General features: G+C 39.3%; 1 protein-coding gene across 4 annotated transcripts; it reads left to right on the top strand.

Moving 5' to 3' along the window:
- The first annotated feature begins 681 nt into the window (after positions 1-681).
- stxbp1b (syntaxin binding protein 1b) lies at positions 682-23,701 on the top strand. 4 transcript variants are annotated; one of them, XM_040196418.2, is made up of 20 exons: positions 682-801; positions 2,356-2,405; positions 2,510-2,591; positions 3,443-3,519; positions 3,626-3,704; positions 3,825-3,928; positions 4,992-5,140; positions 10,487-10,571; positions 10,822-10,952; positions 11,318-11,425; positions 11,579-11,639; positions 12,861-12,926; positions 13,404-13,484; positions 15,908-16,046; positions 16,256-16,365; positions 16,946-17,047; positions 19,435-19,520; positions 19,753-19,907; positions 21,460-21,594; positions 22,965-23,701. In XM_040196418.2, exons 1-19 carry the CDS (start codon positions 765-767, stop codon positions 21,576-21,578), a joined length of 1,821 nt encoding a protein of 606 aa, XP_040052352.1. In that variant the 5' UTR covers positions 682-764; the 3' UTR covers positions 21,579-21,594; positions 22,965-23,701. The 4 variants fall into 4 exon arrangements, with proteins under 4 accessions (XP_040052352.1, XP_040052351.1, XP_077943470.1 ...); XM_040196417.2 differs by having other exon boundaries at positions 708-801; positions 22,927-23,701; XM_078087344.1 differs by having other exon boundaries at positions 717-801; positions 1,796-2,405; positions 22,927-23,701.
- The last annotated feature ends 17 nt before the right edge of the window (positions 23,702-23,718 follow it).

The following is a 23,718-nucleotide window of genomic DNA, read 5'->3' as shown; positions in this document are numbered from 1 at the left end:
ATTTATTTTTTACCATTTGAATTGTTTTAGAAATTATCCTTATGTCTAAATGACCATTGTATTATTTGCTGTGGTTTATCATCCGTCATTTCAGCAGCAAGCACTGCTAAATTGTATACACAAAGGATACTGTGTGCACTTTTGGTTTGGTGTTCATATATTTCTGGTGTTCACTCAGTCCCTGCTGTAGTGTTCCCCACAGGTCTCATACATGATGCATGACGATGTACATCCTTTAAGTCTTCCTCCAGGGATGATACTTTCTTCCTTGTGTACCAGCTGAGATCTTGAGTTGTTTAATGGTTTGCAGTTAGTGCTGACGTCCTGTAAAATACAGTCAGTGTGTCAATTTTATAAGACAAGCAGCCAGTCACTAGCTGAGAAGAGAAAGCTCAACGGTGAGAACAGATAGGGGACTTCAGTATGCTACTATAGGTTATGATGGACTGGGTTTCCATATTTGGTTCATATCAAACATACATATTGTACTTTTAGTTGAGATTTTCTTCCACACAAGGTCTGGTATCAATTTCCAAGGTGACTGGAATGTTCATGTTTCCATTTCAAGCTCCTCTTTAAAACACAGCAGTGGTTAATAAGGAATAAATATGGCAATACGTCACTGCACTACACTCGTTCTGTAGGCTTTTATTTTGATTTAAATGGAACGGAAGTGTGTTAGTTATTCCTATGTGCTTGATGTTAAATCCCTTCCTGATCTCTTTTTCTGTGAAGCGAGGCGGGCAAGCACCAGAAGGCTCATCATGGCACCACTTGGACTAAAAGCCATTGTTGGAGAAAGTGAGTTTTTTTTATGCATCATAATGTTTGTATTGTGTATGTACGTGTTGACAAATAATCTACTGTGACTAAATGAGCATTGTTCAAAAATCATGTGAAGTATTTTAAGTCATATAGGGCTATCCCCATTACCAAACTCGAGATATAAGGGCTTCTTGCTTTGTGTGATGTTTCTAATTATTGACTAATGTAGGACAAAGCATATTTTTGACATCCTTTTTTAAATAACCTTCATGTTAGCAAGTTCAATGCATAAAACAGGCACTGATTCATCCAAGACATGCATTTTGCCAGTGGTTGTTTCTCCAGATTGTATTGTTAGAGACATAAATTAAAGGTATGAATATGTTCAAGGGTGTTTTTGTTGACTCAAAAATATGCTATTGTTCATTGACGTATATAGTATATGTACACAGAGTCTGTTGGTTTAAATCCTGTCTCCCTAATCTGTGTCTGAACGGATTAAGTGCTTTGACATCATTCTCAGAGGATTTTCAAAATAAAATATACAACCCCAAAAACAAAACATTGGAAGTCAGTTTTACATTTTAGTTTGAGTGTTTAATTAAATAGTCAGTCTTTTATTCATTCAGACACCCAAGTTAGTTAAATAATTGCCTCCTTATCCCTTACATTTTCATAAAGTGCAAAGAAAAGCAGACAAGAACAGGGAAGGAAAATAACAGAAAGATGGCAGTTGAATGTAAAATGGAAGCAAACCGAGGTCTCATACATGATGCATGACGAAGTCTTCCTGAAGAAGAATCAGATCTTATTATTATTAATATCGACAATATTACAATACACCATCTTACTGTTATCTTGTGGCCAAAATGTCCTGATTATGTGTTATATATTTTGGACAAGCTTTTTCAAATGAAATGTCATTGTGGCTCTCTGTTGAGCTGGGTCATGTTGACTTATTCTTTTAGGAAGTGTGCAATGTAATCATCTGTGTGTGCGTGTGTGTGTGTGTGTGTGTGTGTGTGAGAAGCAGGGACTCTCCTTTCCTGTGACATCACATCACTGAGACGGCACAGAAATAGCTGTGGGGAGCTGTTGAACAGATAAGAGGATTTAGAGGATTGGCAGATTAGTGGCAGTGATTGCAGTGGGCTTTTCCCTCCCAGCAGCAATCCCAGGACAGATGCTTTAACCCCCAGTGACAGAAACTGGGTTGATCCTTGTCAGGGCTGTGTTCGATTTGGTTTACACCTCAGGAACTGACATACCCAGATAATACTCCATACTCCAGATAATATTTGGTTTCTGGTTCAACCCAATGTTTATTATATGTCCGTGCGTATGGTATCGTTTAGTTGATTTGGGATCATGCTATTCTTGTTTCCCTTCTGTACGATTACACTCCAGCTGAGTAGATGTTCCCTGTCCTCGCTGGAAACGGATTTGCACAATCAGGCTGGCATGAGTTGTGTATGTTAACTGTTATTGTAAACTCATGAGGAGTTCTGTAATCAACTGTTTACGGCCTTGTTCTCCACATTTTATTTGAATGTCTTAATTGAACACAAATAAAAGTGTCCTTCTCTACAGAGATAATGAATAATGTCATCAAGAAGGCAAGAGAAAAGGGAAAATGGAAGGTAAGGCTCCTGTTATTCTGATAGATTCTTGAAAAAGGATACGAATACACCCACTTATCAAAATCAAATCCTCAAGCACCCTATTGTGTGTATTTATGTTATAGGTGCTGGTGGTGGACAAACTGAGTATGAAGATGATTTCCTCATGCTGCAAGATGACAGATATTATGTCAGAGGGAATCACCAGTAAGTACCATGCAGGTCCCATAAAATTGTTATGTCGACAAGATTTTCAGTTGAAACATTTCTCGATATACATATTTTGTTGAAGAATGGGCATTTATATATATATATATATAATGTAAAAAAAAAAAAGCATGACTATATTCATATGTCACATTTTCAAACATTTAAAGAGAAATGTAAATTCATGCAATAACTTCTCCAAGGATAATGTTTGGCAGTAACACAAAGTTGCTAAATAATATAATTGTTTCATCTAAATGTAAATGTTAAATATAAATGTCAATGTTAAAGGTAAAAATAAATGTTAAATATAAATGTAGATTCAGTCTACAAATGTTGTATTGAACATTACAGCCGCAACAAGACGAGTTTGCAAGTCTGAATGAATTCGCTCTCGTTATAGAGCAGGGGTGTCAAACTCCATCCGAGGAAAAAGATAAGCGATGCTGGTGACGTCATAGTTATAAAGTTTCAAACTGTTTTTTAAGTTATCCTTGAATTGAGTTAACCTTTTAAAATCCACTTGTCAGTTTAGGGGTGACTGAATCACATAGTTCCTATAACTGGCACAAGTTAAGACAAATGGTGAAGAATCTTTTTCAAATGACGTTTAACAAAGACATAATATTTCAAAACAATGTGTTAAATCAAGCAACCTTTACCGTTTCAGTGTTTTAAATATTTGCTAAAAATCAAGGACAGTCCCAGTCAGTCATGCAGAGAGGTTCCAATTTGCTACAAGTTGGAAAGTCTAGTCTAAGTCTAATTAAGCAGCCTTTGCTTAATTAGACTTAGACTAGACTTTCTTACCTAAACTAGAGTTATGATTATTGTTTTCCTTTGCTCTCCAGTTGTTGAAGACATAACCAAGCGCCGTGAGCCTCTGCCCAGCATGGAGGCCATCTACCTGATCACACCTTCAGATGAGGTAAATTATTATATGGAACAGTACATCCGGCCTCTCATTGATTCTCTTTATCCTACAGAATTAAAAAATGCATTCATAAGGATAATATTGTTCTTTGCTGTCTCAGTCTGTTGAGGGTCTGATTGATGACTTCAGAGACCCGCAGTCCCAGAGGTACAGAGGAGCTCATGTCTTCTTTACTGACAGTGAGTGAATCCATTCTGCCATGAAGAGTACATGTTTTCTGATTTGTTTTAGATGATGTTGACATGTCTTATTTAGCTGCTTTCTCACTAACCCCCATGTTATTCTGTGATATGCACCAGCGATCCCAGACACCTTGTTTAGACTGTTGACCAAATCCCGCGCCTCCAAAGCCATGAAGGCCTTGACTGAGATCCACATCGCATTTCTGCCCTATGAGTCTCAGGTAAAAAATTAGCTGATCGTAATGTCAATCATAGATTTGATGTGGTTTGGAAGGATTTCAATCAGTGTGTATGCTTGCAGAGAACCTTGCCTCTCTTTTGAATGGAGTTTGTTTTCATGGTAAGATGTAGTCTAGGATATTGCTATTGCACCATTTTAACCCTGTACTTGATAAGGGCATTTTGGAAGAGGATAGATACATTAAAACCATAATATCTCAATATTTTTAATCAATCAATCAAGGACAGGAGAGCTCAAAACAAAAAGTGACTTGCAATGCGTGTAGCAAATTCAATGTTATGACATTTCAAAGTTGCTGATGATTACATATTGCCGTGTGGGTTAATCTAAAAAGAAAAGGTCTAGAAGGCTAGATAAATGTAAGGGTGGAGAAACAGCATGGGCCATTTTCTCTCAAGCCCCTCAGCCAAATGATGTTGACATAGTTCCTAAAATATATGGGGAAATAGTGCATATCAGACCAGCAGTGGTTTGAATTAGAGGTTTCAGCCTTAAACAATTAATTTTATAAGGTGATGTAGTCAGTAACAGATTATGTATTTGTTTGTTTTCGAGTAAGTGTATGGACAAGAGTCGTGCTCCTGGCGGACTCATTCTTCATATATATTAAATATGTATATTGTATATGACTGTCGGTGAGTGTAGACTGCGGTCGTCCTCCAATCAGAAGATTGGTAGTTTGATCCCAGGCCCTGCTAAACCGCATGTTGGTGTGTCCTTGGGCAAGGCTATTAATTCCAACATTGTCTCTGTAGCTGTGACTACATTGTCTGAATACAAGTGGAAAGTTGGTACTGTGTAGGTAGCTCCTGTCAATAGGTTATGAATGGGTGGATGACAACTTAAAATTGACCAAAACTTACCAAAACTCTTCATCAAAGTATATTAATGCATACCTGTATCACAACCTACTCTTGGTTTTGTCAATTCAGGTTACGGTCTTCCCAGAGACACACCATAGATAAACAGTGTAACACCAATAATTTTAATGTTGGGTCCAGATTGAAGTTGAGATTGGATCTCATGTTGTCTTCTGTGTTCAGGTTTTCTCCCTGGACAAAGTGGATGCATTTCAGGACTTCTATAGCCCATTCAAGGCTGACGTGAAGGCCAACATGCTGGAGCGTTGTGCTGAGCAGATCGCCACCCTCTGTGCAACACTCAAAGAGTATCCTGGCGTCCGGTACAGAGGGTGAGACCAGCAAGCAGCCCTTTTCTGTTGTCCATTTTGTTTAACTGTGATGCCTTCATATGTTGCATTTGTGTAATCAAGTGTACAATTTAGTTTCTAAACAAAACATCTTCTATACTTACCTAATGTCCATAATACATTCATATATTTACTATAATATAATATAATACTATAATACTAATACCATCAGTATGAATCCAGATACAGTACATGCTCACTCAACAATTTCTATATTTTCAATTTCTAATTTCTGATTCAAAATGTAGTTCATTCAATACTGATTTCCAGTTGACTCTACCAACATTAAGCCTAAAAAACTGTGTGGGTGTTAAATTGATTTATTTCCCAGCAATTAGAATAATAATCACTATAGTTTCCTGACAGACATTTAATCTAAAAGTATCATGATAATAACAATCAGGGCGGGGCTTGCAATAACACAGGGGGAGGACAGACGAGGAGGGAGGAGTAGGTGTCTGAAACAAGGGACAAAACAGTGAGTGGTAAAAAGAAGATAAAAGAACAACAGACAGTTTTAACAAAACTACGAGGCCCTTAACGTGATAAATGAATACAATCACAATCATGATAAAAATAAAAAATAAGCTACTGGGAGAGAGTTTGAGATTTGTACAAATTTGTACAAACTAGAAAATGCATTTCCTGCAAAAAAGATGAAATTAATTTTTGATTTTTTGAAAATGCAGAAATGAGAAAAGCTGAAATGAATTGCAAAAATTGCAAAACAAATACAGAAGTTAATATTAAAACATAAAAGCTGAAATATTTTCTGAAAATACAGAAGTTGCAGGAGCTGAAATGAATTTTAAAAAGCTGCGGAAAATACAGAAAAGGTAGAAACTGAAATGAATTTGGAAATACAGAAATAACAAATGCTGAGAAGAATTTAAAAAAAATGTATTTTTTGTAGTAATATCAGTAGTAGTATTTAGTATTATGTGGTACTAGTACTTGTGGTACTGGTATTATCAGCTAATAACACTAATACTATTTGTCATAGTAGTATTTGGGGTAGCATTAGTTGTAGTATTAACAGAAGTATAATTACTAGTAGTACTTTTCTTATAGTAGTAAGAGTAGTAATGTCAGTCACGACTAGAATTAGTTGTTTTCAGTAGTACTACTAGTTGTAGTAATTTTAATAGCAGTAGAAATAGCCAGTGGTATCAGTAGTAGTCATAGTAGTATCATTTGTAGTAGTAATATCAGTAGTTATTGAAGTATTAATATCAGTATAAATACTAGTAGTACGTTTTATAATAGTAAGAGTAATACTCAGTAGTAATCAGTTGCAGTGTCACTATTAATGGTAGTAATAGTATTGCTTGTACTAATAGTAGTAGTATTAGTAGCAGTAGTAGTACGTCTTTTTAGTATTTAATACCATTTGAAATACTAGTAAGAGTAGTGTTAGTAATGGTAGTAGAAGTATCAGTTGTAGAAGTACTACTAGACGCTTTAGTAATATTACTAGTAGTTTTAGTAGAAGTAAGAGTCATTATTATTTATTATTATTATTAATACCAGTTGAATTACTAGTAGTACTAATAATATTAGTAGTGGATTAGTATTTAAAAGAGCAATAGGTATTCAATGAAACAGGCGTGGGGGTTGGGAGACAATGTTTTTCCTTAGTTATTAATTGATAGGCCTCGTCAGAAACATTACAGTAAGAATTCCCTCCATGGGGGGTTTTATTTTGAAATTATGGGATTGGGGGTTGGGGGGGACTAGAGAGATGGAGGGAGGATGAGAGAGAAAAGGAGATGAAGGAAAAGAAAGAAAGAGAAATTCTGAGAAAGGGAGAGGTAGGGGGAGAAAGTGAGAAAGATTTTTTTTTTTTTAAACACTTTATTTACACGTATTTATATCTTTTACACTAAGCAAATCAGCTAATCAGCTAAGCTAATCAAAGTGGTATTTTTTTCTTTTGTTTTTTCCTTTCCAAAAAAAATAAAACTATGTAATCACCTGATAAAAACTTGTGTAAATGCCAGCTCGCCAGTGTACGGTGGCCCTGAAGTGCAAAACACAACAGCAAATAGGAAAACACAATGACATTAACTTCTTATGGAAAGGGTAGGGCCTTGTAGCAGGAAGCAGGGGATGGACCCTTCTGATTGGACAGATTGAAGACTGTCTGTCTTTTAACTCCCGCCACACATACAATTCCTCACGCCAAGGAATCGGACTCTGGTCCCCGAGCCGTGTCGGCCATAGCGTCCCACGGCAACGAAATTATCGCTCCAATAGACCCCTTCAATGTTTGTAAACATTCGGTAGAACGGGTAGGTGCGCGCGCAGCCTGGGGTTAGAAAACATTGCGTGGTTAATGTTAATAGACTAGGGTTTGCGACAACTGGAATTGAGGAATGAACGGGAACAGTAGCGGTAACATCAAATTCAAACCATAAAAATATGGATCAACCGGACACTTTCTCAACGTATTTTAATGGTAAACAGTAGGAGATCGCTTGTCTTACATTAATAAGCTAACGCTCAGCAACGGAGTGAGGTTTCCTGACCCGTACTCACTGTCAGGGCAATGGGTGAAAGATCCAGCTAAATGGCCAAAGCTGCAGTGGCCTGACATCTATTTATACCTGATAGAAAAACCCAGTGTCTACACTAAAGAAAAAATAAAGGCGTACAAGTCTCTTGACGCATACCACTTTGTACTTTGCGGTCATGTCCAGGATATCGAATATCAAGAATTGTCTCATGACTTTTGTGTATTACGGACTGAGGTTTTGCCTAGCCAGTGGCAAGGACACAAAATTCAACTGTACAAAACCTGGGCTATCATTAACAAATCCAACAACTACATACTGACTGTGAACTGCAATTGTATGGCTGGGTACCTATTACCTCCATTTCATTGTTTAATATGTATGTTGTAAAAATGTAATTGACTAGAAACTACTGCTGCTGCTTACGTTACCTGGATGTAGTAGCAGCTAGCTATAATAGTTAGGCTATAGGGTTACATATTATTTCATGCTGTGTGTAGGCTATTCAAATTTCCCCTCTATGAATTGCATATGTGAATACGAACAAATAAGCATTATTAATTAAAGTTTTAAGGTGTTATCTATATCTATTGATTACATTAAATTCATTCACACATACAACCACAATGCGATTTACTGTTGTGCAGTGAAAGCGCTAATGTAACTTAAAGCTAGTCTACGAAGTCTGTAACGTTAGCATGACACACCCAGGTCACAATAATGCCAGGTATCAAATTTCACCCAACTATTAAATCAGTCTACAGAAAACAGTTGTTTACTTACTATGGCTAGAGTTAAGTCATGTTAAGTAACAGCTAAACAAATGTTGTCACAAAGTTGGCGCTATAGCCTGCGGCTAACTGCTAACAGCTGGCTGTGTCTGTAGTTAACATGACACAGGTCCATGACATAAAAAAAACCTATCAACAAGCATATCTTGATGTTATAGCCTAGTGTACAGAAAATTGTTCACACAATCCTGGCTTTCGAGTTTAATCTAACAGAAAGGGGTGACAAAGGATGACTTTACCTGATATGTGAACATAAGTGAACACTGCAAACGCGAGCTTCTTTGATTGTAGCATTGTCCCAGTCTGCCCGTTTAATGGCTTGCAGCCACAGACGTCGTCTATTTTTTTGAAAAGGATGAGATCCTGCAGGAATCCTAAAAATCCTGAGACCACAACTGGTGCGATTTGCACAGTCCACGACGCAACAAGTCGGCATTTTGAAGAGAAAATGTTTCGTTTACACACGATTGATGGAAGTTCACGGAACTTTCTGACCCCGACATGCGCACTACGCACTTCGAATTTTCCTGTGACGTCATCCGTGAAGGGGTCTATACTTAAAGGCCCTAAAGAAGGGCTTGTTGTAATTGTTAAAACACTCGAGCCTTAAGTGTGCCACGTTCACCTTAAATTGTTTAAACTCCACTGTGGGCCAGGTCCATTTTTTCTTTGTCTGTTGGACCACATAGTGGGGAGCCTGTTGCACAGTCCAGTTCTGTTTGTGACCTTCACACAGTTAAAATACCATGTCTTTTTGCCCACTTCATGCAAAGTCTGGGCGTGTTGTGGCTAGAAGGGGGACGGTGAGGTCCCCTAACCCCGGGCTCAGGTAGATTTCTGGAAAAGTCTTTGCAGGGTCCGGTTTCATCTTCTTCTGGCTATATTCCATGAGGAGGCTCCTCTCTTCCCCCGTCAGCCTCTGGCTCCACAGCTCCAGGAGACCCAAGACTTAAAAACACCCTGATAAAACGGAGGCAGCCCTTTTACATTTAAAATATTGGTATCCATCAAAAAACAGAGCAGTATCCAGCCCCAGGTTGTCTGTACGTCTGAGGATGCAACTGGCCACATCTCGCCACATTAAACCCTAAACATGTGAGGTATTTTTTCAAAAACTTTAACCTAAAAGTGGCCGTCCGGCTGGCCAAGTGGACGAGGCCCTGTCCTCCTTGCTCTCTGTCTAAACAACAGCACCCCTTGTGGCACCCAGTCTAGAACCTCCCAAAAGAAATCCACCATCTTTCTCTGTATGTGGGCTAGAAACCCAGAGGGACGGTCTAGACAGGTTAAGCAGTGCCACAATTGGGATGCTACTAAAACCAGGTAAAACCAAGCCCTCCAGGCTAGAGCGTATTCTGACGAGAAGGGGTTCCAGGGAGAGTGCATAGAGCATCCCGCACAGAGCACAACCCTGCCGGACCCCTCTAAAGGAGTATACAGACTACCGTTTGTCTTCAGCACACTCTCAACCTCACTGTACAACACTTTGATCTTAGCTATGAAACCAGCGCTGAACCCAAACTTTCCCATGACCTTCCACCTTTTATGTTTTGATATTTTTGATTACACACCAACACAGGAGCTTCTGTTTATTCATTAAACAGAAGTTGCATTAACTAAGAGAAACAACTACGAATTCAGTAAGAAATCTAAAACAAGGAATACATGGACAATAAAAAAGCATTTACAAAACAGCAGTTCAATGTTCTTTTAAGCAAATTTTGAAATATTTGACAGAGGAACAATTTTCCTAAAAAATGAACCTCTGCTTGTCATAAATTGTATGAATCTGTTGTTTCCGAAAAAAGGAGTAGACGAGATTTCCGACTTTTAGAGTAGTGGAACTTCAGTCTTCAACTGTAAATGTGTTTTCCAAGTTTAGTTTAGATTTACTTAAGAGTAGCATATTTATTCCCTCAAAAGCACCTCCGTTTTGACTGTGAACAACGGGTTGCTCATACAGATTCTTATGGAAATTATGATAAATTCAATGTCTTGAATGTCTTCAATGTCTGTTATTTCAGGGAATACAAAGACTGCGCAGTTCTCGCCCAGATGTTACAGGAGAAATTGGATGGCTACAAGGCTGATGACCCCACCATGGGAGAGGTATGGAAGACGATTTATTTATGGGAAGCACAATCTGGCATAACAAGCAAATTACATTGATATGTTCCCAGAAAGGTTCTACTCGTGTTATTATAAGTTCCTTTATTGTAGTCTGTAGTTAGCAAAATTACCAGACTTCAGTTGACTATGAAGCCTAATCCTAATTTAGCTATATTGAATGAGCTGCGTGTACAAAGTTCATACATCTATCTTTAAGAAATGTGTTTAGTTTCTGTTCTGCTGCATCTAGGGTCCAGACAAGTCTCGTACTCAGCTGCTCATTCTGGATCGTGGCTTTGATCCTGTGTCGCCTCTCCTGCATGAGCTCACGTTGCAGGCCATGTCCTACGACCTGCTGGGCATTGAGAATGACGTTTATAGGTAAAGATGTTACAAAAGAAGGCCTGTCAGCTGCTGGGAGTTGCCCAGCCAATTGGGATAATAATATTGTGATTGTAACTTGGTTTGAGGCATATATTTTAGTGATGTCCTTCCCCAACATCTCGTTCAACCTGAAAAATGATCCATTAATACTAATAACATGCGTTTAAAAAAAAAAAGAGCAATATGGTAAAATAGTACCTTACAAAGCAGACACAAACATTTAAATGGATCCACTGCACAACATAAGGATGATACAATTGTTCAGAGTTGATCTGCATATTTCTGTATTTACAAATAGAATAATCTTTCTCTCTTAAATACACTTGTTCAGACTTTTGCTTCTCTCTTGTCCTCTCACTCAGGTTCGAGACCAGTGGGATGGGAGAGACGAGAATGAAGGAAGTAGTTCTAGATGAGGATGATGACCTTTGGCTGACTCTGAGACACAAACACATTGCAGAAGTGTCAACGTGGGTGGCTTTGGCTTTCAAACATACAGACTACTGTCATGGACAAACAACATATGTTCTGTAACAGAAATTACACTGAGCATTTCCCATTTAATATCAATGTTGTCATTGTGACAATTTATGTTGTGTTTCTATCTCTGTCTCATTTGTCAGGGCGGTTACTCGATCACTGAAAGACTTCTCTGCTAGCAAAAAGATGAACACTGGGGAAAAGGTAGAGTAGTCACCGTTAGGACTGAGACTTTTATCTAAAGCAACTTACAATATGTGCATTCAATCAAGAGGTAACAGAACAAGAACAACAAGAATCAGGAAAGCATGGACACAAGGACAGGACAGCAAACACTCACTCCACACATGCATTCCTTATGGCTTAAAGTTCCAGATTGATTGACGGATGGAAATCAACTTTAACCTACTATATCATGCATGATATAGTAGGTTAAAGTTAGTTGATACTAGAACATATTTCCTATTTGGTTTGCCATGAAAACACAGATGACTAGATTTTAATTTAACTTTCTTTTTTATGTTTTGCATATGTTGTACAAATATGTCTACACATAGGCCTGGACTCTTCTGTCTTCATTTAACAAATATTTATTCTGGAGCTTTTCACTTCACTTACAATATCGTACTGTTCTTCATCAAACTCCTGTCCTCGTACTCACACTGCCGATGCTTGTCTTCTGATTTGCTCTTCTTCAGCTCAGACTGTATGCTTACACAGATTTCCAAAACTCCAGCTTCAGCCCTCCTCATCCCATTCAGGCTAATTTAGTGTGCTCATGAAACACTTGCTCTTAGTTATCACCTCTGCTTTTGGATGTTTTTGTAAGACAACCCTAGTCTTAGTTTGCCATTGACTGTTATGTTGTGAAAGCAACAACATTTTAGCAGAAGCAGAACAAAAACTCTGGGGAGAGAATTACAAAACTTTTTATCTGGCGTTTTATCCGAAGCAAAAATTGTAGTCAACCAAGGAAGAAGCTGACCCAGACTAACATGAATCATTAAGAAGAAGACGCCATTTTTATTGCCAAGTATTATTTTACACATGAAGGAATTTGTTTGTTGTAAGTAGACTGCTTGAAAAAAGCTAAAAATTATACTAAATCACAATCTTATTACAGTGTGTGGACAGTCTCCATGGATACACAGATTTATATATATGTACAATTGTGATGTACAACGACCTCTGGTGGCGTGTGTCTGAAAAACAGCCGAGTAGGAACTGCACTATGCGCCGCTGCTTGCTGAGGAAGACTACAAACCACCCATGTTCTTAAATGTAAAAATGCACATTGTGCTGATGACAATTGTCCCTATATTACAATGCATATTTTCGGTCCTCCTGGGCAAGGCCTTAAACAGGTAACGTTCACAGATTGTATTGGCTGCCTCACACACTGAATATATTCTCTGCGTCTTTCAGACCACAATGAAGGAACTGGCTCAGATGTTGAAGAAGATGCCTCAGTATCAGAAAGAGCTCAGTAAGGTAAGACCTGAAGGGTCACTGTGCATCTAAACAGTTACAGCATTTCATGTAACTATATATTTTCTATCTATATATTTCTTCATCTAAAACACAGAGACGTTTGGATGGAAATTAAACTGGCCAACCATGCAGTTAGTGTATCACTCATCGTGTTAGAAAGGCTGTGCCACCATGAACATCGTACATTTCTACACATATTTATGTGCATGTAGCTATAGTCACCAGTTAATCCAACAATAACAATAACAATAATACAATATATAAGCAAGTAAAGGACACTATATGCAAATCAAATGAAATAATCAGACTATAAAACGTGTTGTAGAAAGTGGAACTGTCAACTTTATGTTGTAGATTTCCCAGCTCCGGGGAAATGATCCCAGAAAAAAACCAGTTTATTTTCTATTGTTCGTATCTAATTGAGTTCAAAGTTCACCACAATTCACCAACCCCATCTCTCCTCTGTGACTTTTTCAGTTTTCTACACATCTGCACCTGGCTGAAGACTGTATGAATCGCTACCAGGGTACCGTTGACAAACTGTGCCGTGTAGAGCAGGTAAGTCACACAGATGACTTGGTTATAGAACTTAGACGTAGAGTTAGAGTTGGAGTTATAGTGTGGAAAGTGAAGGAAATCAATGTGATACTCCATCATAAACAACTGAAGGCAGTATTTATTATGGAGCTGATGGAAATCTGCTAATTTTTCTTTCTACAAGACCAAGCTTTTAGTAAGGACATGATTAGCCTGATGATTAGGCACAGTGTCATAATGACAACTTTGTACTTTGTAACTTTGCATTGCTAATAGTTGAGAACCATTAATTAGCTATGCTCTGAACCCACAGGTTCCAAAACGGAACTGCTATGAGCTAATAGAAATTGTTTTTAAAGATGCTAACCACACAAAATGTAGACATAAACTTTCTGAATCAGAATCACAATCAGGAGCCATTTATTGCCACATATGTTACACATAGAGGAATTTGACTTGGTGCATTGGTGCAATATAACAATAAAGATAAGATAGATAGATAAAGTAAAATTAGATAAAAATATACAAGCAAGAAACCACTGTGCAAATATTCTGGGGATGAAGTATCTGGGTCAATGAGAGACACAGACTTGGTTCAAGAGACCAACTGCTGACAGGAAAAAAATGTTTCTGTGGCGGGAGGTCTTGGTACTAATGGGCCGCAAACTTCTGCTAGAGGGAAGGGGTTCAGAGGGGTTGGAGGCAAATAATGGAGGGGCGGCAGATTGCGGCTCCTCCAGGACTGCAGCCTGGCCTTGTCCCCACTTGACTCTGTCACGGTGTGGTTTATTTCCTGTCTTATTTTGTAGTTTCTGCTTCTTGTCTCCCTGGGTACCTTCACTTCCTGCCTTGTCCTGTCATCCCCTGTGATTGTCTGATTGTTTCTACCTGTGTCCAATCACCTGCACCTCCCTAGTGTATTTAAGCCGTGTCTCTTGTCACTTGTCGCGTCATTGTCGAATGTCCTGGATGTGCCGGAGCTCTCCGGCAAGACGAATTGTGGAGGAATCTGCTTTCAACTATCATCATCAACTGTAAACCCTTTTACTCCCCCGTGAGTTCGCTTCATTCATCCTGGTCGGTGTTTACATTCCGCCGCCGGGCAATGTGCACGAGGCACAGCAGACACTCACCAACTAGATACGGCGTGTGGAGCAGACCAACCCAGACTCCTTTAGTTATTGTCCTCGGAGACTTTAACAAACGAAATCTCACCCTTGAACTTCCTATGTACAAACCGTTTATTAAATGCCCAACCCCGTCTCTCCCGCACCCTGAAGCATTGTGCTGACCAATTGTCTTCGGTGTTCACTGTCATCTTCCACACCTCCTTGGAGACATGCCACGTACCAGCCTGCTTCAAGGCATCCACCATCATCCCTGTTCCAAAGAAGCCCAGGATCACAGGACTCCCCAGGAACCTACGCCAAGATCCTGTTAGTTGACTTCAACTCTGCTTTCAACACAATCATCCTGTCTCTGCTGCAGGACAAACTCTCCCAGCTGTACGTGCCCAACCCCACCTGCAAGTGGATCACCGCCTGCGTTCTTTCCCCTCTGTTCTTCTCCCTGTACACAAATAGCTGCACTTCCAGTCACCAGGCCGTCAAGCTCCTGAAGTTTGCGGATGACACCACCCTCATTGGACTGATCTCTGGTGGGGATGAGTCCGCCTACAGGTGGGAGTCTGACCATCTGGTGTCGTGGTGCAGCCAGAACAACCTGGAGCTCAACGCTCTAAAGACAGTGGAGATGGTTGTGGATTTCAGGAAGAACAGAGTCCCCCCCCCCATCATCCTAGGTGATCCCCCGCCACCACTGTGGATTCCTTCCGTTTCCTGCTCCATCACCAAGAAGGCTCAGCAGAGGCTGTTTATCCTGAGGCAGCTGAAGAAATTCAACCTGCCAAAGATGATGATGGTGCACTTTTACATGGCCGACCATTCTTACCCTGGACAAAAACTGTTTGTGCCCCTTCCATCTGGCAGGAGGCTGAGGTCCATTGGGACTAACACCTCCCGCCACACGAACAGTTTCTTCCCGCCGGCAGTCTGGCTCATTAACTGAGCCAGTTCCCCTACTGACTGACATTCTACTGGTCACTTTCTGTACACTGGTACATTTTTAATTTTTAAATATTTTAAACTTTTATTCCATTATTTTGAAACTAACCCATAGCCTTATATTACTATGCCATAGCATTATGTTTTATTTTATTCCTCTTGCACTGTTGTCTCGTCGTACTGTCTGCTGTTATGCACCAACCGCCAAGTCAAATTCTTTGTATGGCTGACATATTATGGCAATAAATGTTTCCTGATTCCAGATAGCTTCCTGCTGATGCCCTTTTACTCAGAAAACCCCCAACCTGGATATCGTTCATATAGAATGTATGTGAAACTCATGTTCAGCTTTTCTCTCCTTTGCTCTGCATTGTTTTTAAGGATCTTGCAATGGGCTTAGATGCAGAGGGAGAGAAGATCAAGGACCCCATGAGGCTTATTGTACCCATTCTACTGGATGCCAATGTCAGTGTATCTGACAAGATACGCATTATCCTGCTCTACATCTTCCTTAAGAATGGTCAGATATCCACTGTCCAACATTATTGTATGACAAAACCAGAAAAGCACATATAAATATAAGCATTTATCCTTTGTCCTTTGTTTCTTTAATTCTGATCCATTCTCAGTTTTCCTTGTAACTGCATTATCATACTTGTAAGTGTGCATGCTCTCATACATATGTGTAAAGACTGGAAATGTGTTTTTGTGTCTGTATGTATGTGTCAGGTGTGACTGAGGAGAACCTGTGTAAGCTCCTTCAGCATGCAAACATCCCACCTGAGGACAGTGACATCATTTCCAACATGGCCCACATGGGCCTTCCCATTGTTTCTGAGGTGAGCTCTCCTGCCCCAGGACCTCAATATCTCATCCTGAACCACATTAAGACGATAAACTCCTTAACCTTTCCTTTCCTTTCGTTGGTTTTGTTGCGTGGAAATTGAAAAGCACATAAAGAATTTGTATATTTTAGAAAGATATCTTATGAACTGTTGAAATGGATTGATTTTTCATAGTTTTTATACGCTCAAAGGAAGAAGCTATATCAGACTTTGATAAAAGCATATTCAAAAAAACTAGTTTTGACTTGCAGTTCGCAAAACGAAAGATTCTTACTCAAGACTTTTGTTTACAACTTACTCATGGTTCCATATAACTATCTAACTAACTAACTAATGTTAGATAACTATCTGTTTTGTTGGTCGAATAAGTGGTAACACATCCAAGGTATTTCACTACTCTCAATGTAAATAGACATTTTCCAAAAACCGACCACAAAGCTCACCAAAGTAAATATACACTTTCACCACTATGTACAGAATGTTGCTTGATGTACATAAGTATATTCAGTTTGTAAAGCAATACTTATATGTTCACTGTGAAAGCTAATGAGTGATGAGCATTGTTTTATCACAGGGCACAACGAAAAAAGCTAAGAAGGCAGATCGCAAGGAGCGAATCAGTGAGCAGACCTACCAGCTCTCCAGGTGGACCCCTCTGATGAAGGATCTTATTGAGGTACCTTTTGGGCTATTAGGCTACCAAGTTTTATGCAGTAAGATTAAAATTAAGGATACGGTCAAATGTGAGTTTTGTTATTTGTAGAATTAATGATCTCCTTAGATGATTAGATTAGATTCAACTTCATTGTCATTGCACAGGGTACAAGTACTGAGGCAACGAAATGCAGTTTAACATCCAACCAGAAGTGCAAAATAGCAAAAAGTGCAGAGTATGTGCATATGTAAAGTGTAATAAGTGAATAAATAGATATGTACAGTAAGAAATAGTTATGCAATATGAACAGTAAGAAATGGATATGCAATAACAGTGCAAATGTTCAGTGGCTGGAGGAGGGTGTGTGGCAGTCAAGCCAAGGTGGAGGGGAGAAGTACAGTCACTGAGGGAGATGTGTGCCCCCACACACATTTGTGTGGAGGGCAGAGTTCAGTAGAGTGACAGCCGCAGGGATGAAGCTGTTCCTGAACCTGCTGGTCCGGGAACGGAGCACCCTGTAGCGCCTCCCAGAGGGGAGGAGGGCAAACAGTCTGTGGCTGGGGTGAGAGCTGTCCTTTTCGATGCTGCGTGCCCTCCGCAGACATCTCTTGCTCTGGACAGCCTCAATGGTGGGGAGTGAGGAACCGGTGATGTGTTGGGCAGTTTTCACCACCCTCTGCAGTGATTTACGGTCCGCGACAGAGCAGCTGCCATACCATACTGGGATGCATGGTATGGTACAACGGTAGAAATTCTCTAGAATCTGAGGAGACAGATGGGCCTTCTTCAGTCTCCTCAGGAAGAAGAGACGCTGGTGTGCTTTCTTTACCAGGGATGAGGTGTTGAGGGTCCAAGAGAGGTCCTCAGAGATGTGGACACCCAGGAACTTGAAGCTGGCGACACGCTCAACCTCCATCCCATTGATATGGATGGGGATGTGTGTGCCAGTTTTCTTCCTGAAGTCCACAATTAGCTCTTTGGTCTTCTTGGTGTTGAGAGCCAGGTTGTTGTCGGTGCACCATACCGCCAGGTGCTGGACCTTCTCTCTGTAGGCCGACTCATCGTTATCACTGATGAGGCCAATCACCGTTGTGTCATCTGCAAACTTCACAATGGTATTAGAACCGTGTACAGGTGTGCAGTCGTAGGTGAAGAGGGAGTAGAGGAGAGGACGTAGCACACAGCCCTGTGGCACGCCGGTGTTCAGGATGAGGGTTGAGGAGGTGTGGTTCTCTACCCTAACAGACTGGGGTCTGTTGGATAGGAAGTCCAGTATCCAGTTACAGAGGGAAGTGTTGATACCCAGGTGACTGAGTTTCGTGATTAGTTTGGAGGGGATGATAGTGTTGAAAGCTGAACTGAAGTCTATGAACAGCATCCTCACATAGCTGTTGTTATTGTCCAGGTGAGAAAGGGCGGAGTGTAATGCCGTGGAGATAGCATCCTCGGTACTCCTGTTCTTGCGGTAGGCGAATTGGAAGGGGTCCAGAGTGGGTGGTAAGCAGGTTTTGAGGTGAGCCAGGACCAGCCTCTCAAAGCACTTGATGATGGTTGGAGTAACCCTAATTCAAAAGGTTTATGATCGAAATGAAACCTCACCGTCCTCTCTGTTCCTCAGCATTCCAGCATTGTAATTCATTCAATGAATATAGCTTCATTGTGTGAACATAAAATAGCGTGCATAATATTGATATCACCTAATAGCTAATACACATTAATAATCACGTAAACACATCTTAACTGATCAGAGTTCATCACATTTGAACCGTTATGTCTAAATCAGTTTATATGATCCAAAATTAAAATATTTGCCTCGCGGGGCAGTCCTTATATCCTTTTGCTCATAACCTTTCCCTCAGCTTTAACGTTACATTGTGGCAGGGTGTACAGTATTTAAATGACTAAATTGTGTTTAATTCATACTGCAGTTATTAATCTAACATACTAATGTAATAACTAATAATAACAAATTGTATCATACAAACTACAATTCTAACACTAATCATTATCACACATAATTTCCTTTACAAATAGGCTGTTTAAACAGGTTTAATTTTTTTAATGACCTCTTATTATATAAATCTGGTCTTAAGCCTTGTTTTGTATAATAGACTGTTGGCAGAAATGGTAAAGAGATTGGGTGAGGAAGACCATATTGTCAGCTTTTGGCACTGGTAGTGGATTCTTACCTTGAAATGCCCATGAAGACCACATCCTGTAGTTTATTGATAATTAAAATGTAGCCAAGAACAATGACTTGAACACAAGTAATTAAGTCATGAGTGAATATTTTATTACAGACCTCCAACACTGTTGTTAATCCTGTAGTAGTATATTGGTGATAGCTGTATAAAATGAGTCAGTTTGTTTTTGGTGCAGAATAATACATCTTGTATGTTCCCGTGTAGGATGCCATTGAGGACAAACTTGATCCGAAGCAATACCCGTACATTTCGCAGCGACAAACATCTGCCAAAGCCACCGCTCCATCAAGGTCTGTTTTGTTTTAATTGTATTATGCACTACACACTAACATATTACTTCCATACGTGGCTTAAATAACTAAAATATAGATTGTGTTCATTTGAGCCATTTGTTTTCAGTCGTTTAGTATTTACTTTAAGGGGACTAAATGAGCTGCATTGAAAAAAAAAGGCAATTACTTTTTTTCAAAATATAAATTTTGCAGTAAATACTTATCTATACCCTTGTTTTTAATATTCCAGTGCTCGCTATGGTAACTGGCACAAGAATAGGGGCCCCACAGAGATGAAGACAGGGCCAAGGATCATACTTTTTATTATTGGAGGGATGACGTACAGCGAGATGCGCTGCGTCTATGAGGTCACCCAGGCCAATGGCAAGTGGGAGGCCCTGATTGGTGAGTTTTAGGGGCAGAATGTCCCCCAACTTTACTTAAGAGCAGTACATTTGCAGATAATCCTTAACATTTTATCATTTTCAGTTAAGTAACACATATAGTACAGAGTTGTTGTAGAATGTTATTCTTTCAAGATTTTAATTTCTTTCTAAATTACCGCTTCATTCGGATAAATTCTGAAGTGGGTTTCAGCTAGTCAAATGTTGACTTCAATTTTTTTTTCAGGCTATTCTCTGACTGAACCCTGATTCATCATAAAATATTTCCCAAAATATTTTACTGTGATGTAGCGGTCACAGGGGCATCATGAACAGGAGACAGAAGGACTAAAGCGCTGATTCAAACAAGACTTTAATAACGTCAGGCTATAAAATAACTAGCGGAAAATGGGGACCGAGATTACCAGGCAAACCAAACAGACTATCCGAAAAGACCCCAACATTGACTAACGAGACAAGGGACACTGACTGGATTTGAATTGTCCAAAAAAATGATACCTTACGTCTGTTCCTAACCACTATTCCTTGACTTCTGTGGAAAATGTCATGGGGAATTCAGGAAAAGAATGTTTAGGATCCGACAATCTGCAGCGGCGAAACTACAATTTTTTCAAAGATGGACTACAAAGAATCATGTTAGATCCCTTCAAGTGGTGGGAAAGTGCTGAGTCATGCAAACAATAAACAACCAATTTTAAAAAGATGAAGGAGTTATTCTAATGGATACTTATATGATTTGCGTTTCTTGGTCATTATCAACATTTCTTGTGAACGGCCAAATGATACGTCACTATTTAGATTTTGCCGCCGCAAGGAACAGTGGAACGGAATTATCTCCTTTCCTTATGTAAAGGATGGTCCTTGGTTCCCATGATAACGGAGCTAAATAAGGAAGCATTGAAGCTTAGTATCTGAAGCATTGAAGCTTAGTATCTAGAGAATTCAAACAGCTCTTATCATGGCTACCACTTCTGACTTCCGGGTCATTTCTCTCAGTTAAGAACCTTCCCAAGCTAATTCAACAATTCAAATCCAGTCATAGTCTAAATACACTGAGGAGGTGCAAGTGATTGGACACAGGAGGAAAAAGTCAAGAACAGAGGGGGGGGGGGGGACCATACCAGTTCAGGGCGTGAAGTTGACTCAGGAACATGAGAGGGAGGAAAATACTAAATACAGCCAGCTATAAAGCCATACCGTGATAGTATCAGTCATAGCAGTCATTTTATTCTTTTTAGAAGGATATTTGATCCAGTCTCTGGGTTTAATCTGAATGTTTCAATCTTGCTTATGTATCTTTTTGAGATTGTTTCATGTGCAGCTCATTCAGCACAGTTTGACGCTCTCATATGTTGTGAATGACTGCAGGCACAGGAAGCAGGTGACATACATAAGGAAGACATTGCAAAATCATCTGCAGCGAATATTTCATTAGGTTTTTAGTCATCATACGTCATAGTCATATTTAGCTGTATTTTGTAAAACTTCTGCTGAGTAATTTATGTCTCTAATGATTCAGGATTCAGACCTTGCTAAGGCTTTTCTCCCTTTAGGTTCCACCCATATTCTCACCACACCCAAATACCTGAAGGAACTTCAACACCCAGACTTCCTGGACCCCAACACCCCTCCAGAGGGCATACTGGGCCCAAATGAGCCACCTGCCGAATGAAAAGACATTTGAAAATGCAAGTCATGATGTGATTTATGAATCTCTGCGTTCCCTCAATACATTCTCCGGTGTACATAGTACCTTTGAACCACCTGCGGTAAATGGTATTTTGGTATAATGGTAAGGAAAAAGTCAGCACTCTCCTAATCAAGGGTTTAACCATGGTTGAGATATTGGGGGGGACGCTACGGTCGACGGGGGGACTTTTCATAGGGACTTTTCGTGTGGCTTATCTGCCGCCTGTCAGCTTGGTGCCCGCCGCGCTGCCCCACTGAGAGACACTCAAACTGTTCATAAAACGGAAACATATTTTCTGCTGTATATTGGGGGGGACACGACCCCCCCAAAGAATGCATGGTTACGTCCTTGCTCCTAATGGTGAACTTATGTAATAGTAGCACAGAGAAAAATGACAACCTGTAACGTGTGTGGGTGGGTAAAGGTAAATAATCTGAAATAGTTATATAGTTTTATATTATCCAAATCTCACATAATATTAACTATACTTTTGATTATCAGACGTGTAGTTCTTTTATCCAATACTTCACAGCAAACTGCTGTTAACACCAACGCTGTTGTTAGATACCCATTTATGGCTACAACATGTACTGTAATTAAACTCAATATTCATCTACATTTGTAGGAAACTAATCAGATGTTTTATTGATTTGGCAGGAGATTAGTAGTAGCTGTCGATTGTGTACATACTATAAAGAAGTGTATGGTGCCAGTAGTCGCAAAGAAAACTTACTTTCAAAACTGGGAAAATGTGATGACTGGTAATTCCAGGTTGAAACAATTTGGGTTTTTATTGTCATTATTTTGTCAATCTAATCATTTGTGACAACATTGCAATTACCAATAATAATTACATTGTATTGAATTAGGGACACAGTGTAGCAATTGTTCTGATGTTTTGATGTACAGACTCTGTACAGTACAGAGGGAAACCAATGTAGTACAATGAACAGTGTCAGCAAAAAACCTATCCAGGCCACATAAAATGAAGGTTTCCCAAAATCATCATTTTAATTGAATTGTGTGGATTTAGACTATTGTCTGAAGACGAACAGAAAGATCTGAAACTGAGTTTGTTTTTGTCAGAGTTTTGCGGATTTTTTGAATAGGTACATATAAAAATATTAACAAAGCGCAAAATTCCAAATACCGTTTTTCTGCAACAAAACTAACATAAGAGATTCCTCAGGATATTATTTATTGCAATATTAATTTATTAGCAATAAAAAAAAAGTGGTCATTAATTAATTAATTGCTAATCATCATGTACTTACAATGCTTCTTAGATACTGAACTAAAAAGTGATTGTGCATCATTTTGTGCCTTTTAGAATCAACTGAACCCTTCACCCCCTCTCGCTTTCTAAAGGGCCTCAAGATTTGGAGAGAGAAGCGTAAACCAAGAAATTACAGTGCTCCCTCGTCAGCCCTCAACAGCTATCAAGATCTTCTCCTTCATGTTTATTGCTTTGCATTTGTATTCACATTTGTTTAGAGGAGTTTATGGGATTATAAATGCATACTAGACAGTGACGATTATTCCACTTTTTCAGTGGAAAATGGTATTTTTCATGGAAACTTTTGCTCTACGTGTTTTATTTGTTCATGGTCTTTGTAACCTACCTAACTAGCTACACACAATCTTCTGTCATGTATTTAAAGTATGTGATATTGTAGGTAGAGATATCCTTATAGTAGCAAGCCTGCCACACTGAACAATACCTCAGTTTTATGACATTTCCAAGGTCAGAAAAACTTGACCTTGGAAATGCAATATAAAGCAGCTCTGATTCCGTAGCCCTCGCTAAGGAAAACGTTTTGAAAATTATTTCTTTGCATGTTTACTTTCTAGGCAATAATAATTGTATTGAACATAGAGGTTAACCCAGCAGGATTTTAGGCAGTTATATTTTAGATAGATTTACCTTGTGCCCTGTGTCTGTCTATAATGTAATGAGTTGATGTTGTGTAGTGATCATGATTAAAAATGTATGTTTGTTAAAATAGATATCAGTATAATACTGTAAAGTAAGATTTATATATCCACATACATGAATAATTATCGCGGCAGAATGTGTGCTATTTAATAAAGTGTCTTTTGTCGAACCATTCGTTTTTGTGGT

This window comes from Gasterosteus aculeatus, chromosome 13, assembly GCF_964276395.1.
Source record: "Gasterosteus aculeatus chromosome 13, fGasAcu3.hap1.1, whole genome shotgun sequence".
Classification (NCBI taxonomy): Eukaryota; Metazoa; Chordata; class Actinopteri; order Perciformes; family Gasterosteidae; genus Gasterosteus; species Gasterosteus aculeatus.
Note: the sequence above shows the minus strand (reverse complement) of the source record. Positions and strands in the feature narration are given on the sequence as shown.